Source organism: Megalops cyprinoides, chromosome 4 (genome assembly GCF_013368585.1).
Source record: "Megalops cyprinoides isolate fMegCyp1 chromosome 4, fMegCyp1.pri, whole genome shotgun sequence".
Classification (NCBI taxonomy): domain Eukaryota; kingdom Metazoa; phylum Chordata; class Actinopteri; order Elopiformes; family Megalopidae; genus Megalops; species Megalops cyprinoides.
Genome location: NC_050586.1, coordinates 10,835,131 through 10,852,669, shown reverse-complemented (window position 1 = coordinate 10,852,669; position 17,539 = coordinate 10,835,131). Strand labels below are relative to the sequence as shown.

Genomic DNA, 17,539 nt, shown 5'->3' with positions numbered 1-17,539 from the left:
GGGCCAGTCTTCCACAAGTTCTTCCACACCCAACTCATCAAACCATGTCTTTATAGTCCTTGCTTTGTGCACTGGGGCACAGTCATGTTGGAATAGAAAAGGGCCTTCCTCAAACTGTTGCCACAAAGTTGGAAGCATAGCATTGTCCAAAATGTCCTGGTATACTGAAGCATTAAGATTGCCCTTCACTAGAGATAAGGGGCCTAGCCCAAACTGTGAAAAACAGGTGTGGCCAAATACTTCTGTCCATATCGTGTGTATATATACATATATATATATATATATAGAGAGAGAGAGAGAGAGAGAGAGAACAAGGCATAACATCTTGCATAACTGGAATACTTTGTTACACATTTCATTGGGTAAACATAATTACAACACGTGTCTAAATAGGTTTTTTTTTTTTAAACTGAGGAATGTGTAACAGCACTGTGCTGAAATCCAAGATTTTTATGAAACAATCAACTCTTTACCCAACCTAAACATGCAAGTATCAGCTGCCAGTTAATTGCATGTTCTACAGAGAGTCACTGACATGTGGCATACTGGGACAGTCCTCCTAGAGCTCACTAGGAAAAATGGGTGGGTTTACACATCTACATCAAATTAACGTGGCTTCAAGCATGGAATCATTCAATCCAATTAATTAGTTTTAAATACTGTTTAACTTTTCTTAATGCTCATACATCTCATACACAAGTTCAGCATTTACGAACAACTGCACAAAAGATGTGAGAATTAAAAAATGTAATATTTGTTTAGATTTGTTACTCAACTTTAAGCAGCGAGTGGCACAAGTTTGATTGAAAGCCCATCCCCTCCAGAGTATTACTGAGTTCAGTCAACTCCAAATTCAGCAAAGATAGTTATCAGCTTTGAAGAATCCTTTTTTCCACAATTCAGGGATAAACAGACACATACTACATAAATGGGAGGCAGCGTGGTGTAATAGTAAGGAGCAGGTCTCATAACCAAAAGGTTGTAGTTTCAGTTCCACACTTGGGTACTGTTACTGTACCCTTGGGCAAAGTAATTAACCCAGAACTGCCTCAGTAAATATCCAGGTGTATAAATAGCTAAAGTCCCAAGTTGTAACCTATGTAAGTAGCTTTGGATAAGAGCATCTGCTAAATGACAATAATGTATGGATAATATAAATGGGGTACAGGTTTGAGGAGGGGGTGTTTTATATTAATGATGCAGAGACAATATGGGTCATGCTAAAGGCAGCATTCATCTAAAGCGTGCTCTATATTGATCCTGTTTGAGTAAACTTTCAGGTTTCGGTAATGTGAACCTTGTTTGGCTTTAGCGAGGATGATTCCCGCAATCTCCTGCTCTATTCCTGGCTCTGTCTATAGTCCCACTGGGACTTGAGCCGAGCTCTGAATCCTTTAACTGCTGGCAGGCTCTTGGTGGTATCTCTGCCCCACAGACTCGCCTCGCATTTTAAAAGAGTTTTGACCTTCAGGTACAAACACGTTACACTTGAGAGAAGATTCTTTAAACCTGCTTCTCTTCAGCAAAACATTTTAGCATCTTTCTTTCTGGAATCTAAATTTTCAGTGTCTCTAAATAGCATAAAATTACACAGAATCCACTCCTTTGGTGACCTACATAACAGCGCAATTACCACAATTATGTCTCAGAACAATATTGGGGGAAAATATGGCTCTTCCTCCGGGCAAAGTTTTCCTTGGCATCCGCGCCTTCTTTCCTCAGCGCAATAAAAAAAAGAAATTGCACTCAGATGAGACATTCTGATGGAGCCGTTTATCAAAGCTACACTCAGACACCTCCTCAGCGCAGGCAGGCAGCACAAACACAGGACTCGGATGACCCTGGGGTTGACCCTGACAGCATGGACTGTCCATCCTCTGTCAACACTGACGGATATCTCAGCCAATGAGATAACAACTATATTTACATTTACATTTATTCATTTGGCAGATGCTTTTATCCAAAGTGACTTACAAGTGAGGCAGAGTACAACACAAGCAAATGGCCATATAAGGGGTCAACAATATTAGAAACGCTGCATGACCAGACTTCAATAGTTGGCCAGACAAGGTACAAGGTAGCTAGTACAGATACAAGGGCATGAAAACATAGATTTGAAAAAATTTTGTTTCTCTTAAAAATTACTTAAGAGAGATTAAGAGAGGTGAAAGTGCTTTAGGTGGTAGTGTTTCAGGTGTTCAGGTGAGCAGAGGAGCTGTGTCTTCCAATGTTTCCTGAATGCAGTGAGGGACTCTGCAGATTGGATGGAGTGTGGAGGTTCATTCCACCACCGACTGACAATGAAGGAGAAAGTTCTGGATAGCGGTTTCCTACTGCAATGCAACCTGATGCAGTTCGGTAGCAGAACGTAGTGGTCGGGCAACACAATGCAATGCAATGCAATGATCCGCATTACAGTGCTCTCTAAGGTCACAACACATGCGGAAGAGTGGGTTGGGAAGGGAGAAGGGTGTGATTGTGATAGTAATTGCACAAATATTTCTGTGGAAAATGATTGAATGATTGCATTTCCTTTTTTTCTTGTGCCCTCTGCAAGTGTTGCCTTTTAACTGTACAGCTCAACTTCCCCTTATGCACCACTGCCAGGAAAGCAACACAACAACTGACCTGCACCTCACCCAGACACACTCCTTACGATGATCTTGATGCAGAAAGCAATTAACAGAAGAACCTCAGAAGTACCGACACACACCTCACATAGATGCAATGTAATTTAAAACAATTCCCAAAATTACCTTTTTTTTTTAAAATTATCACTAGTTTGAACATCTGAATAGCTAATGTAGTGCATATTGGAGTAATAAATCCTCTCCTGGCACTCGTACCTGTAAATGCTTGCAGTTTTCCTGTTTTGAAAAGGGCCCTTATTTTTTGAAGTGTTATTTGCAATCGTGTTTCAGAGTTTCAGCTTCCAGTAATGATGCTTGGGTATACCTGCCCCTGAATGTAGACTACAGGGTTTAAAAACAAATTAGCTCTGGACAGTGTGACATGAAATCTACAATTTCATCCACCGACTCAGCCTAGCTTTGAAAGCGCAACTGAACAAACTGTTGTGGCCTTCAAGAACTGGGATATTAGAGCCCTGTTTTCTAACAAACGAGTTGCGTGGAATCTGACACGTACTCACTCTGAACCCTGCACAAAAAACACCTGCCTCTCTAATGTGACGCAGTTTTCTGAAAACAGATGAGCAATTCGGTGGAACGCAATCATTTATGACTAAACATGCCCGACGCATGCCTCACTTCCTCTGCGGGCGTTTGATTGAACCCAAGAGCAGTAATGCGTAAAAAAAAAGAAAAGCATGTCACACCATTGTGGTGACACAGCAGAAAATACCCTCATTCATCAAGTCCCTATGGGTGACCCAAAATCCCGAGCTGAAAGAAATGCAGTCAATGACTAAGGAACTTTGACCAGTGTGTATTCGTAGCTCAGATTCTGAACATTCACTGTGACCGACTGTTGAAAAGGTTTGCATCATACTCATTTCCCATGAGACCCAAGGTAAAATATGCAAAAGCTGATGTCACTGCAGGTGTAGCAAAAGCATAAAGCAGGTGTGCATATCTGAATGAAAGCAGTTGGTTTGTGTCTGTGCCTGCTCTTTGAAACAAATTGATGAAAACAGAGGTCATTTTAAAACTAATCAACACCCATCGGAACTTATGGGTGGCTGCTGCTTTGATGTAATCTTGACCTTTTTTTAACACTTTGAAGTTACGATAAATCCGGCTCTGCCCTTTCAGTGCTCCTCTTTAAAGCGTTTTTTTTTTTTTTTTTAACAAGAAATATTAAGCATGGCAATACCTAACTTGTTTGCAACATGAATAATTTACACAGCCACATGAAGCTCTGAAGCCATACAGTGAAAGCCAATTTCGGAAATACACATTCATATTCAGCGTTATAAATATTGCAATTTCAGTCTGAGATGAAATTCTAATTAAATTCAAACACATCTTTCACATCGGCTTGACCCATTTAGGAGCAGTTTAGCATATTCACCACAACACTACACTAACGGTACCGCTGTGTGTTAAAGACAGCAGGAAATAAATTACAATGAGCATTAGGACGAGTCTTCTCTGCCTTTTGACTTTGGCTTGTGGTGTTCATTTAAGCCTGAAGGCAAGGTTGTATAGGTCTCCTGCTAAAATGTTTCACCTGAATGTAACACAGATAGCTGATCAAAGCCAATAAATTTAACCTACAATATTTGTGTGTGACTGTGTTCAATGCCACTACTTATTTTAAATGTACTGGGCCAGGTGAGCTTGGTTATCTTATGTCTGGCAGAGTACCAGACTATACATGACCTCATATCAACTTACTAGTTACCTTGCTATGTGGCAATGTTAAATGTACGTGCTAAAAGACACACAGACAACATTCCTATACCCTGAATAGGATTTATTGAATGGTTTATTTCATAATATCAAATCATTCCATCAAATTCATCACCAAGCAAGTTGTTCCTCTGGCCTGCACGGTGAAATGTGATGAAAAGTGATATCCATGCTTCTCCCTTTAGGCAAATCTCGACAGTCTCAGGAATCACCTCTGTTGACTGGGGGATCGATTCAAAAAATGACCCCCAAAACTACAGAGCAGTTAAAAAAAGCACAAGTCTGTGCATCAGAGAGCTGTCAGGCAGCACTGCCAAGATCAAGTGAGTGAGTAAGTCTATTAATAAAGTTCTCTGCCGTTCTCAAGGGTGGAGCCTTCAGGAAAGTGGAATCCAGTTTTTCAAGGGCAACCAATATTTGCAGCTGGGAGTCCATCAACATGTTGCCAAGATGTTCAGCAATGATTCTGGAAAATTTCAATGGAAGAGTCGTCACCAGTACAGCTTAAAGCATAGGCCAAGTCACAGACGCTTTTCTTCCCCTTTGTCCTGGTGACGACAGGACTTTCACTTGTTCTCGTTCCTTCGAGAACGAATACCGGAAGACCATGCTGGCCAAGTCACCACCCTCACACACCTGCAGCTCTCTCGTATGAAGACATAGTATTATCTGAACACCGAGAAAAGGACAAAAAAATGACCATCACAGAAAATACAAATAGCTATACAAAAACAGAGACCACTGACATAAATAGCAAAAATTTAAATGTACAAATACTGATACATATGAATACCTTATTTACCTTAACCTCTCATTTATCTTTTTTGTGAAAAATCTGTATTTATAGCCAATGTTCTGGAATGCCATCACATGTGATTGTTGCCAAGGGAAGAAAGGCTTGCTGATGATATGGCTTACGTAGCAGAGTTTCCAGGAATGACAGTGAGTATGAAAAGCATCACTTTCCTTTTAAAATTACGCAGCGCTGAAATAACAATCATCAGCAAACAAATATTTCTGTTTTTTTTCTAGATTTTATTTTTTAATAGTACTGTTTAAAAATACGCATGCTGTCTCTATGCAACAACAGCTGCCATCTTACATGTCTCTCAAGGCCATTTTACATCTTCTAGTTCTCTTACTTTGGCATATGTGGTTAGTGGTGTTCTGCCTGTGCAACTTTTCATGCAACTTTAGCAGACTGCGTAAGTTTCTCTGCTAAACGACAATGTAATGTGACATGATGTAACGGCAAACCTTACAGGCACATAAAGACAGAAACAAGAAATGCCATTCATGCACCTACGTTTGCCATGACCTTTTGTGCCGTGTGTACTAGATTTTTAACACCCCCTTCCTCTGTGCCTATCCCCGCTTTAGCACACTGACAGAGAACGTGGGTATCATGTGGCTACCACAAAACAGAGGACTGTGGAAGCGAGCTAAGAGAGCCACAACGGACCCAGTGTTAGACTTCAAAAATACCAACACAAACATCTACATACTTCAGTGTAGTTCAAGCGCTGATATGATAGTGTGGTCAGATTCCTGACATACTGAGCGCTTCAGCTGCTGAGAATTCTGCCTGTAGTCCTTTTAAGGCAGAGCAGTTTCCCCGTGTTCTATACCAATGCGATTGCAAGGAAAACCCTGATCGCAGAAGGGAAATGTGTTTTTTTTATTTAAATAATGAAAAGCACAGTTCAAGCTGCTCCGATTTCAACATTTTATTGAAAAGAAAATAGAGCCCTGCCAGTGCTGGTGCCAAAACAAACTAGCAGAGGCAATCTTTGTTTGTCAGACTTTCCAGTCAGTGTGTCCATGTGTGGGTAGAGTCGAGTGGGAGAGGAGAGGGATTTCTGTCAAGATCATCAGTTACCTTCACTCCTATATGAGCTGTACTGCCCCACTGGCCACCAGGGGCGCTATAGTGCGGTACCGCATCAAATGCTGAGAGCCTTCCTCCAGGTCAACAACATACTCTCTGAAAGAGAGCACTTGATTAATGCAAGATAACTGTTGCGGTTTCAAGTGCTATCATCATAATGTTTAACGTATTCAGCAATACGGTATTCTGTCCCATAATGTTAATGGTAAGAAGACCCAGTACAACTGAAACTAAAGCTTAGGGTAGTATACACTGCCCTAAGGTTTGACAAACACATCATTTAATTTAATGATCACTGCAGCAAAAATTAAAGAAAAACATCTCAAAATCCCTGTTCTGAAAGTGCCACAATATTTGAGCAATGCTGCCACCTGCTGGAGACTCAGATAACAGCATTCTACTCATTATGTTTGAATGATTGACATCTTTCTGACAGCATTATCCTCCAATTTTCACAAGTGATTATAAAGAGATTGTAAAGATCTGATTACAACTCAACTCTCTGATGTCATACTTGATATACAAATTATACATTTCTGTCCTTAAATTGATTATAAGGATACGCTGTGTAATTATAAAACCTTTGGAAAATTTATGTGAAAAAGCAATTGAATACTCTGTCACTGCACAGCCACTAAATTTTTTGGTAAAAGGATCTTAATCTGTGAGATCAGATCTTAATGGTTTAATCTGAACACGTCATTTTTATTTGGACTGCATTTCAAAAGTAAGGTGTATTTCAAAAATAAATACCAAAATTCACCAAGCCCAATTAGTGTTCCCTTGTTGCCTACCTGGCAAGCAGACAGATACACAGTACAGGATGTTTCTCAGCCTGAAAACTCTCTCCCAATTTCCATTTGACATATAACATCATAAATTATTTTCATTTCACATTTTCAGTCTCAAGATGTTGGATGACCTTTCTAAGCCATAGTCCATAGGTAACAGGATGACCTTTCTAAGCCTTAGTCCGAATCACAACAGCTCAATTTCCTTGTGTGGTTTTGACATACAGCGCAAACGACAAGAGAGACACTTTGCATAAAATGTAAGCGGGGAGTGTAGGGGGCCAAGCGTTAACAGCTTTCCTCTGTAATTGTCCTCTACATCTGACTGACTTTGCTCACAGTAAATGAGAAATGAGTTCTCAATGGGCCTCCCTGGTGAAACTAATGCAATAAAATGCAATTAAACTGGAAGGTACTGGACAGAGAACAGGGGTGTCTGTAGGAGCTGTGTGCTGGGGGACAGAATGAGAGCTGACAGTGGCAGTACGGTACCTCTGCTCGTCAGTCTCGGGCTCCACCAGGATGTTCTCCTGGCGCTCCTTCACACGCAGAAACACGAAGGAGTCCAAGCAGGGCTCAGGCACTGTGGTCAAAGCAGCAAGCAGCGGTTTTAGCAGATGGGGGCACAACACAATTCTACTGCACTCCTGTGCATGCTTCTGAATCCAGTCTAGTGCATTCCATACAATATTAACAGATTGCATTAGTGCACATTATACAGAAATAACAGTAATGCTAATGCAAATTATATCAGTCAGTATAAGTTTAAAATATATTACTCCAGTAAAAAAAAAAAAAATACAAAAATGAACATTTATTTGAAAAACAGTTATAAAATTTAATTTTCCTCATTAAAGTGGTGTTCTGAGACACACCAGTGCATTCCCCATTGTGTGAAAGAACTACTGTACAGACAGCTGGATGTAGGTGCCGGTCCCACTGTAGAGCCCTACAATGATGGTCTTTAAAGTGGATTTATTTTTTCAGACATATTTTGTTGTTGATTTAAGACTTAATGATCACATAATCCCTATCTTTCAGCCATACCTGCTTTTAGCATATCTATAGTCTGCAGATTTGGGGGCATGTGTCTCACAGCCACAGCCTTCAGGTATGTTTCTGTGTTGGCCATATACCTGTGGAAGAAGGGGTTGGAGACCCAGGATTCACATTCCATACTATGCCCAAACAATCAACAATTGCAGAGGAGTGGCCATGTGGCCATTCAATAAGCAGAACAGAACTGTTTCAGAGATGAAACCAAATGTTTCAATTTAGAATAGAGACACTGACATTGCAAGCTGGAACACTGATGCTTGAGGCATTTCGGGTAAAAACACCCCCCCCCCCCCATAATGTACATGCCTTATAAACGCTCAGCCCTTGACTAAAGTAAGATCTACTACTCACTCTTTGGCAAAGGCAAACTCCTCCGGAGAGAGAAACGAGGGGTCTCCCTCTGCCCGGGACTTCTCTTTCTCTAGGACATGGGGGAAGAACTTCTCTATCTGGAGAGAGGGAGAGAGGGAGACAGGGAGGAAGAGAGAGAGAGAGAAGCACAACAGTGAGAGTGTTGCCTGGGTGTAATCTGAGCATGGACGTGCACTGAAACCTGTAAACAAAATCTGACGATTTGAGTGAATTGCTGTGGGGTGGCAGTGTAGCAGAGCGGTAGGGAGCAGGGCTCGTAACTGAAGGGTTGCTGGTTCGTTTCCCTGTTGGGGCATTGCCGCTCTCACCCTCGGCAAGGGACTTGGCAACCCACCAATTGACACAGTAATTATTCAGCTGTTTAAATGGATAACATGTAAAAATTGGAACCTATGTAGGTCGCTCTGGATAAGAGCATCTGCTAAATGACAATAATGTAAATGATAATAATGTACTGCTAATGACGAATGATTAAGAGGAGGTGGTTGATGGACCTTGGTACCTTCTGCAGGCGAGAGCGGAGGTAGCTGCTCAGGACGAAGCGGATCCTGTCGATCTCCATGCGGTGGATGCTGGCCTTCACATCGCCCTTCCGAACCCGCTGTAGATTCTCCTCCTGCGCATAGGGACACGGTCAGCGGCTGGGTTCGGCAACACCCGGCAGTGACCCCCAGTAAACACAAACATATTACATTGCCCTACCATGTGAGTAAGCTGCTCCATCACACACTCCACAATCTCAGACTTGTTCTCCAGCAGCTCGGGGGAAAACTTCTCATTCAGCCAGGCCTGGAACACAATTGCGAACACGCTCTCAGACAGTTGGCAGGACAGTTACAGTAGTCGTGTCATAGCATATGGTAAAGTGGCTCTTTCGAGGATTTTGGTGACAACATTTTTATCAGTTGCCTAGATGTTCTAGATGGCCAACTTGTTTCACAACACATATTAGCAACTAGCAGCTGAACAAATGCGGTATAGACAGATTCACTTAGCCGATTTTCTCCATTAATGAATTACAGTGCTTCCAGGCTAGCTAATTCAAGTCTAATAGATAACGCTAGCTAGCAACCTAGCTAGCCGGGTACATACCTCCTCCAGTTTAGCAATCAGCTCAGCCGGTGTCATTACATCCTGACTGTCATCTCCACTCAAGTCGCTTGCTTCAGAAAGCGCGTCTGACATTATAGCTAGCTAGATGATTGCTGCTTTAGAAAACTGATTATACTGTGCAAGAATGCCAGCAAGCAAAACAAATAAATGAATAAAGCTAGTTGAAGTTAAACACATAAAACCCCGACAGACTACACTCGAACTTAAGTTAGCTAGCCTCTAACCACCATTACATATTAGCTACCTAAAATGTCAGCTTGTTTTCTAGATACTCAGAATTACGCTGTTTTTCTCATATGAGTGAAAGCGAGTTTACACAACAAAGTTGCCCTAAAAGTTGCCTAGTGAAATCACCTCCTAACTTCCGGTTAAACTTTCGCGCCAAATAAACTAGACGTCACGTCCTTGCGTATTTACCCCGGGAGGGGTTTGCAGATGGCACAGTTAGCAAAATATGTGCATTTTCGGCCCGTCCGGGTAAAAAGGAAAGGGAAAGCCAGTAGCTGTCAATAGAGCGTAAATTTTGCGCGAGTCTCTCTGATTTTAACAATAGAGGGTCTTATCAGTCTGTGATTAGCGGCTCTGTTGAAATAAATTTCATTGAATGACTTACGTATAGCTTTCCAGTAGCCGTGCTAGCAAAACTTGTTTTTTTTAAGACAGAATATGTACGTATTACATTTTTTTCTTTATAACTTGGAGTGAGTAGTATTAAGCAACGTGTCACGTTGTTTTCATATTAAAATGTATACTGTAACCCTAAGAAACACTGTAGACTGAGCATTAGAACTTCTCCCTTGAGCTTCAGCACTTTTATTTTGAAAAACTAACCGGAAGAAGCTTACCGGGCGGAAGAATTGCTAGCTTCACGTTGGATGAATTTTTCAACCATCTTTCTTGTGGAAATAAGGCCTGCTTTGCGGCGTGACCACGGTTTTCTAAATAGCAAGTGATGTAAAAGTAATCATGTTGCTAGATCAACTTTTTTAGCAATAGTCAAGCAGTCTTAATTCTAAGGAGGAAGGAGGTGTGAAGTAGGAGCCTTTGCTGCCAGCACTGTAACACTGTGGTTGCTTTACTTTATTTTCAATGAAAGACAAAGGAATGTGATACCAGTCCGTTTTACACTATTATATGATTTTTACTGAAATATACAAGGATAGTGCAGGTGCAGTAGTTCTCTTCCGTGGACAAAAAAGATTGCAGATAAAGTGCAGTCAAATGTTTAAGGATGAGTCATATATATATATATGAAATAAAAAAGGTTATCTAACCATTCAACTTGAATATCTATCCGTGACTTGTCTTGTTTCTGTAAGTTTGTAAGTAAATTTGACATTGCTTGCGGTGTAGTTGTAAAGCAAGTAGCTTAAAGGTTTGCTTTGATTAGGCTACCTAGTTTATTAGGTCAGCTATTTTAAACATATAGATTTAGTAAGCTCACTGCTCAGCGAGCAAGGGAGTGTGCTCAAGAGCTTCCTCCTCATGAACTGTATGAGCTCAGTGATGTTCTTTTATATCCATGGTATAACATGCCCACAACTCCAGAGCACTATCAGTGAGGTAGAAAAACACAGGCCACAAAAATAGCGATGTACACAACTCCCAATACTACTCTACTTATGCTGGGGCAGGATAACCTTCAGTGCCATTTAGCCAAGTATACGTGCCACATTCTTATCTTCAAACACAAAATGACAGATGGTTAATAACTAATGCCAAGAATTCAACTAATACTAAGTTTCTGTGATGATAATTCTTATTTAGACACAGATGCACCGGAGCTTATTAAATCACCCTGGTATTTTTTCAGTGTCTTCTTTCCAAGGTCACATCTTTTTTTTCTCTCTCACCTTTTCTTTTGCAGTTAAAATGAAGCATTTCTGAAAGTGCTTTAATTTTTTTAAAATATATTTTCATCTTCAAGTGGGCATGTTAAGCTGTGTGATTTAAATACCATAGACTGGGTTTTAGAACTACTGCATTAATTACAACTGGAGTCTTACCTGCCCCTTTGCTCTTCAAAAGCAAACAATAGGTACTACAAGCAGACAGTAAATGCTTTCCTTATAAAATGGTGGTAAATAATATTAATCATCTTTACATTTCTCCCCAATATACTCAACCTGAGATCAGCTTTGCTCACTGATCTGCATTAGACAGTTTCCACAGCCCTTGCCAAAGACCATCCAAACATGGGCTTATCCTGTGACTTCCTAAATCTGACATTCCTGATGTGTAAGGTGATTGGGAGTTAAGTGCTTTTGGGAGTGATCTCTTTCTAAAGCTTGTAATTGCACTTTGACTGCCCCTAGGAGTGGCCAGGGCAATTTCCCACACAAACATCTCTTTACCAGATTCGTCCTAACTGCTTAGCCATGAGGAGTCTTGCAGAGATGTCAGTTAAGAAGTATTCCAAATCCCAAACTGTGTCTTCATACCCCCACACAAAATACTTTGCCTGCACATGTTGATCTAATTTGTAAGAAATGTCTGCATAACGTATAAAGGAAATTATGAAGAAATTGTGATAAATTATGGAATACAATAAAATATCCAGATGAAGGCCTCCTCTTAGAGACATCAATCATAACACTGTAGATTTGTGGAAAATTGTAATGAAAACCACAATCACAACTCCTACAAACTCCCCTGTTCATGATATAACTGGCTTAGCAGGAAATTCACTGCAGCAATGTATGCAAAATGGCATCATATTTGTCATTATTTACAGTTTTTTTTTAAATAGATTAATATGTTCTGTGTTATTACATAACTTATTTGCATTTATAGCAGGTGCCTTTATTTAGCCTGCCCATATGCTTTACACTTCTGATGTTACATATTTCTATAGCTGAACATTGCATTGCAAGGCATTAAGAACTTTGCTCAAGGGAATAATAGCCATGCCTGACCTTGGATTTTCACTTGCCTCTCTGTAGTAATTTCCCTGATCGCTACTTCATATTGCTGCCCATTCATTAATGAGAATGTTTAATATGTAAAATTATGCAAAGGTGAACGTACATTAAGCCTTAACAGCCAAGGAGTGTAGATGTTTAAGCTGACATATTACACGGGCTTTGGAAATTTAGCTTGTCTCGGTTCAGTAATCATGTCCTCTGCCTGTTGCAGACAACACATTGTATTACTGCATTTTAAGAGCCTTATGGAGTAATGGGCTTTAAAGGGCAAACATCCTGATCCAGCCAAAGACACTGAGGAGCACCACACTTACCAAACTCCCAGCTCTTTCCATATAAGACAATATAAATACATAAGCAAGTTTAAGGCCATACATTACTGTTTCCTAAATGCTGTGGTGATGGTAATGGATTTCTAGATTATATGAATGATTTTAAGTTGTGAGGCATATAAAAGTGTTTCTTTAGCCATACACACAAAAACACATTTTCAGTATATTCTGAAATATATTGTTTATGAACCCTCACTGAGAACAACTAAACTCATAACCACATGTGTACATTTCGTATGTAAAATATTTAAGGAACATTATCAAACAGGAAACTGAAGAGACTGTACAACATCTCCGTGACAGGGAATAGAAGGAGGCGAACGTGACTGATAGGTCGCAGTAACGGATGATGAGGCAGGATCTGACTGAAGATCAGAGGGGGAGCTAGCATGCGGCCTAAACAATTAATTGGATAATGGAGCGTGATATAATTAGAAAAGTTATAGTAAAAGGAAACGGCTCCTTCGGACCACGAAGTTTAGGATTCTCTATTCTTAGGAATTCAGCTTATTTAGTGACGTCAGGTGGCGAATGCTGATGTATATATACATCGCTATAACGTCCCGCTGAGAGAGGACGACTCAGCCCGTTACACCGATTTTAGTCACCCATCAAGGAAACGAAAAATGCTGGCATCAAGAGCTTTGCTCGCGAAGCAGGCAGCAGCTGTTCTCACCCGCCAGCCTGCTTGTCTGGCGCACTATAGCGGTGAATGGGGCAACTGGGGGAATATTAACATCGCCGTGGTAAGTTATACTAATTCTGAGTGAAAACTGAATAACATGTAGCAATCGTTTAATTGTATTTAAGAAAACGTAGGCTATAAAACAATGAGATGAATGTGAAAATAGGCCCATAATATGCCCAAGTATTGGTATACTTAATAAACAACATAAATATTAAGCATCTAGGTAGAGTTTAAATCACCATAAAGAAGTAAAACTTACATGGTTATTTCTGTCTACAGTGACATAGTGGATCTGACTCCAGTTGATCGTTTACTATCCACCATTCAATAACGATGGATTGGTAGAATGCAATTGATTGTATAGATGGCATACATCCTGTCCCTGGCAGAAGTTAAGGGCCACACATTTCCCCTGTGGAGCAAGGGATTTTGCCAGCAGTAATCCAATTATTTCCTTCAACATCGCATTTAAAGCATTAACAACAAGCACTGACTAACTGGCAAATCTAGATTGACTGGCCAATAGTAGGAGTCTTTCCAGAGGTCCGCTATCGAGAGTATAGGCATGATCAATCTGTGTAGGGGCTGTGACTATATGGAGCATGTTTCCAATAATATGTCAGGGTGCCATACTGTGAGGTAGGCAGCTATGAAAAACTGCCCTGCCATAAACTACCTTGGGAACATGTTTGTCTGTATTTGAGTGTGTGGGTGGTGCTAATAACAGACCTCCAACTAGTCATGTCAGCTCTGACAAGCTCTGCCTTTTTATGTTTTTCACATCATAAATGGTGTGCGGTGGAAGTGACCCCTGCCCTGTGAGAGCAGTGGTGAGTGGTATCACTGAACTGATCAGGTGAAGAGAAGGTGTTACACATCTCAAATTGTTCTTTGCTTTTCAATAGAAAAAAATGGCTTCTGGATTCCATATTTGGCTCTGAAGCACATAATGGGTTTGTACCTTTAAGGCAAAGAGGGGGAGTCAGAAAGAAAGGAGATGGAGAGGGGTGCAGGGGGCAGGTTGATGAGGAAGCGCAATGCTGAAGCTGGGAACTTACTGCCCCTTGTATCTGCAGGTCCACCTTCAACAAGGACGGCAAGGACTGCAAGCTCCACAATGAAGTGGAGAGAATCCTGAAGGAGTTCCACCGCTCTCGCAAGCCCATTGGGTATGTGACATTGGCCAGGGTGGGACAGGTCACGGGGTACTGAGAATCTACTATGACCCCAGTACAGCTGTGTCACCTTGCCGCTATCCCAAAAATTGTTTTGTATCTGTTGTTCAGTCTTTTTTAGACTTAGAATTGAAGAATAATTCTAAGTCTATGACACTAGCTGTGATTCTAGAAAGTCAGGTGGGGCATCTGTAATTACTTATACCCAACCATACAGGATACTATGTGAAACAGAATAATACATTTCAAGCAGAGTACTGGAACCAATGTAGTACATGTATATCTATGGGTCATTTATACAGATGATGTTTGTGTTACACAGTTGCCTTGGTGAGTGGCGCAACAGCAAGCTGTGTTTGCGTTATTCCATTAACGTGTGGATTTAATATTCTGAAACATGTTGGTGTATCGTCTAAGGGAAGGATTGCAGCTGGCAGTATATGTAGACCATGTTGGAATGTAACTCTTTGTCAGTCAAGGATAGCTACCAAACGCCCTTAATTTATTTATTCATATTCAGCACAAGCTGAGGGTTGCTCACCTGCAGTTCGTGCATTATCATTAATGTGACATACATAAACATTCAGTATGGTGGTTGACTCATATTTGCAGAATTACAATACACAAAGGCGGTCTGAATCAAATGTATCAATTTATTCAGTCTCTTACAAACAAACATATAAAAATAACATGTACAACATCAAAAACAGTGACACAAACAGACCAGACATAATATCAGCACTTTTTCCTTCCCAATTTGTACAAAACCTGAAAAAGTTTTCAAAAAAGCTAGCTTTCTAAATTCAATAAAAAAATGTACAGTAGAATCTTAAATATAAGTTTATGTCCTTTCTTTTTATCCTTTTTTCATTTAAAATGTAAAAATCTGACCTGCTCACTCTTTTACAAAATAACAAAAAAACAAAGCACAATTTTAACTGGCTTGTCTGTACAAACTCTAGAAAAAGGATTTTGCCTCAATAGACCAAACGAACACACTTTGCACATGGAATTCAAAGACACAGTGGATACTGTCATAACACAACAGAGAAGTACAATTCACCAGCACTGGGGTATCTACAGATACGTTTTCACATTGATGTAGTGCACTTGCACATCACCTTTAATGCATATGACACAAATATATTTATTACATCAAACACACGGAGTGTTGTATTATCAGCTAGATGTAGGTGTAATCAATTGTCAAAATGATAACCCAGTTATTTTAATTTTAGTCTTATTACAGTACGGTTATCGAAGTTACAAACAAGGGTAACGTGTACACCAGATCTGGTGGCATGTTTTCTCATCCTTCCCCACTGGAGTGTCAAATCAAGATGGTTCAGGCAAAGGTGCAATGCTGCATTAGGCACTGGGCAACAGGCAGAACAATAAAATATAACCTAGGTCAGATATGGTTGAAATATATGTGACATGTAATGGAATCTCAAGTGTCAATCCCCCGCATTGAGTGAAAAACCAACTGAAATGGATGTAGCTTGTGATTTTTTTTAAAATTTAGGCATACCAGAGACAAAGCATCATGGCAAAGCACCCATAGTATAGTAAAGCACTGTTCTAAGTTCAGTTTTATTCAACCGAATCAATAGATGCCCACAAAAAATGAGGAAGCAAAGCCGATAGTATCTATGTTTTGCAGTGCGAGGTTGTGTTTTTTTTGGACAAGGCCAAAGTCTGTCTAAAATTCGAATGAGGAAGATGAGAAAGAGTACGAAAATGGAAACACCGGGAATATGGAAGAAGAACACAATCACAAGAAAAAACAATCAAATAACACTTTCTGACTGTAAACAACACCAATCTGCACTGTGCGCTCTGTCATTGGCAAAACCATAAAATTAATCAGAACTCCAAAGGAACAGAAGCATGTGTAAAGTGGCAATGTTTGTTTCAGCTTGTGCGTCTACAGGTAGAAAACTGTGAAACATAAATGCATTTTACTTGTGGTAGTCATTTGACATATGAAATCCTAAGCATGAAATACAACGAAACATTACTGCTCCCAGACCTTCAAAGATTTCTGTTTGAAACACAATGTCTGAGTGGTGTTTTACAGTTAAATTCTAGGGAAGGGATGTGAAGACAGACCACAGTACTCTGACTGAGAAAGTCATCTCCTTCTGTACATGAACGGACCTGGGGGGGGGAGTCCATAGCAACATTTTCATGCATATTGTATTTGGGTACAAATATATCTGGTTAAGACACAGAAGAAGGGGAATTTCAGTTGCATATTCATTTCATATTCTCTAACCGGAACAGAAATAAAGCAATTTCCATTTTGTACTTTAAGTGCAACTTCTTTTCTTCTATAGATATGAATGAGAAGCTATCAATATCAGCTATTTAATTCATCATGGTTTCTGATTATAAAATATAGACCTTTAAAATATATATTCTTTAGCAGGGTTGTCATTAAGGGTTTTGTTGCTTTTTTGTGTTGATTTTTGTTTTTTAACATCCAGGTTTCATAGATGTCTGAAGTTAAATCCAGTTGTTTGTGCTTTGGGGGACTGTGAACTAATAAGATGGACTCATGCAAAGTAATGAGCTTCTGCGATATGACTGATTAATTATATATGATGATTAAGGCTATATCTTCAAACACACACAGTTCACCCACTCAGTCCTGCCCTGTAGGTTCCTCAGAAAAAGGCAGTATGACAAGGAACTGAATTGTACCTGGAGAGAAATTATGACTTCACACAAACTTCCATGCAATTCTTCATCAAATATTTACCTCCAGTGCAGCCACTTCCAAACATTCAGCTTATACAAGACTATACTTTTTAATAACCAT

General features: G+C 40.1%; 1 protein-coding gene across 1 annotated transcript; it reads right to left on the bottom strand.

Annotated features, from left to right (window-relative positions):
• Nucleotides 1–4,749: 4,749 nt before the first annotated feature.
• gins4 (GINS complex subunit 4 (Sld5 homolog)) lies at nucleotides 4,750–9,860 on the bottom strand. Its single transcript, XM_036528064.1, has 8 exons — nucleotides 9,576–9,860; nucleotides 9,186–9,272; nucleotides 8,986–9,099; nucleotides 8,463–8,560; nucleotides 8,100–8,188; nucleotides 7,545–7,635; nucleotides 6,253–6,357; nucleotides 4,750–4,839 (listed from the first exon to the last, which is right to left on the bottom strand). The coding sequence occupies exons 1-7, from the start codon at nucleotides 9,666–9,668 to the stop codon at nucleotides 6,261–6,263; spliced, it is 669 nt and encodes a 222-aa protein (XP_036383957.1). The 5' UTR covers nucleotides 9,669–9,860; the 3' UTR covers nucleotides 4,750–4,839; nucleotides 6,253–6,260.
• Nucleotides 9,861–17,539: the final 7,679 nt, after the last annotated feature.

Excerpts from the sequence above, each read along its gene's own strand:
- gins4 (XM_036528064.1), bottom strand. The coding sequence starts at position 9,668 with ATGTCAGACGCGCTTTCTGAAGCAAGCGACTTGAGTGGAGATGACAGT. Across the intron at positions 8,189-8,462 it reads GAGTTTGCCTTTGCCAAAGA|GTATATGGCCAACACAGAAA; the intron begins GTGAGTAGTAGA and ends CTTCTTCCACAG. Across the intron at positions 6,358-7,544 it reads CCCGAGACTGACGAGCAGAG|AGAGTATGTTGTTGACCTGG; the intron begins GTACCGTACTGC and ends GCTCTCTTTCAG.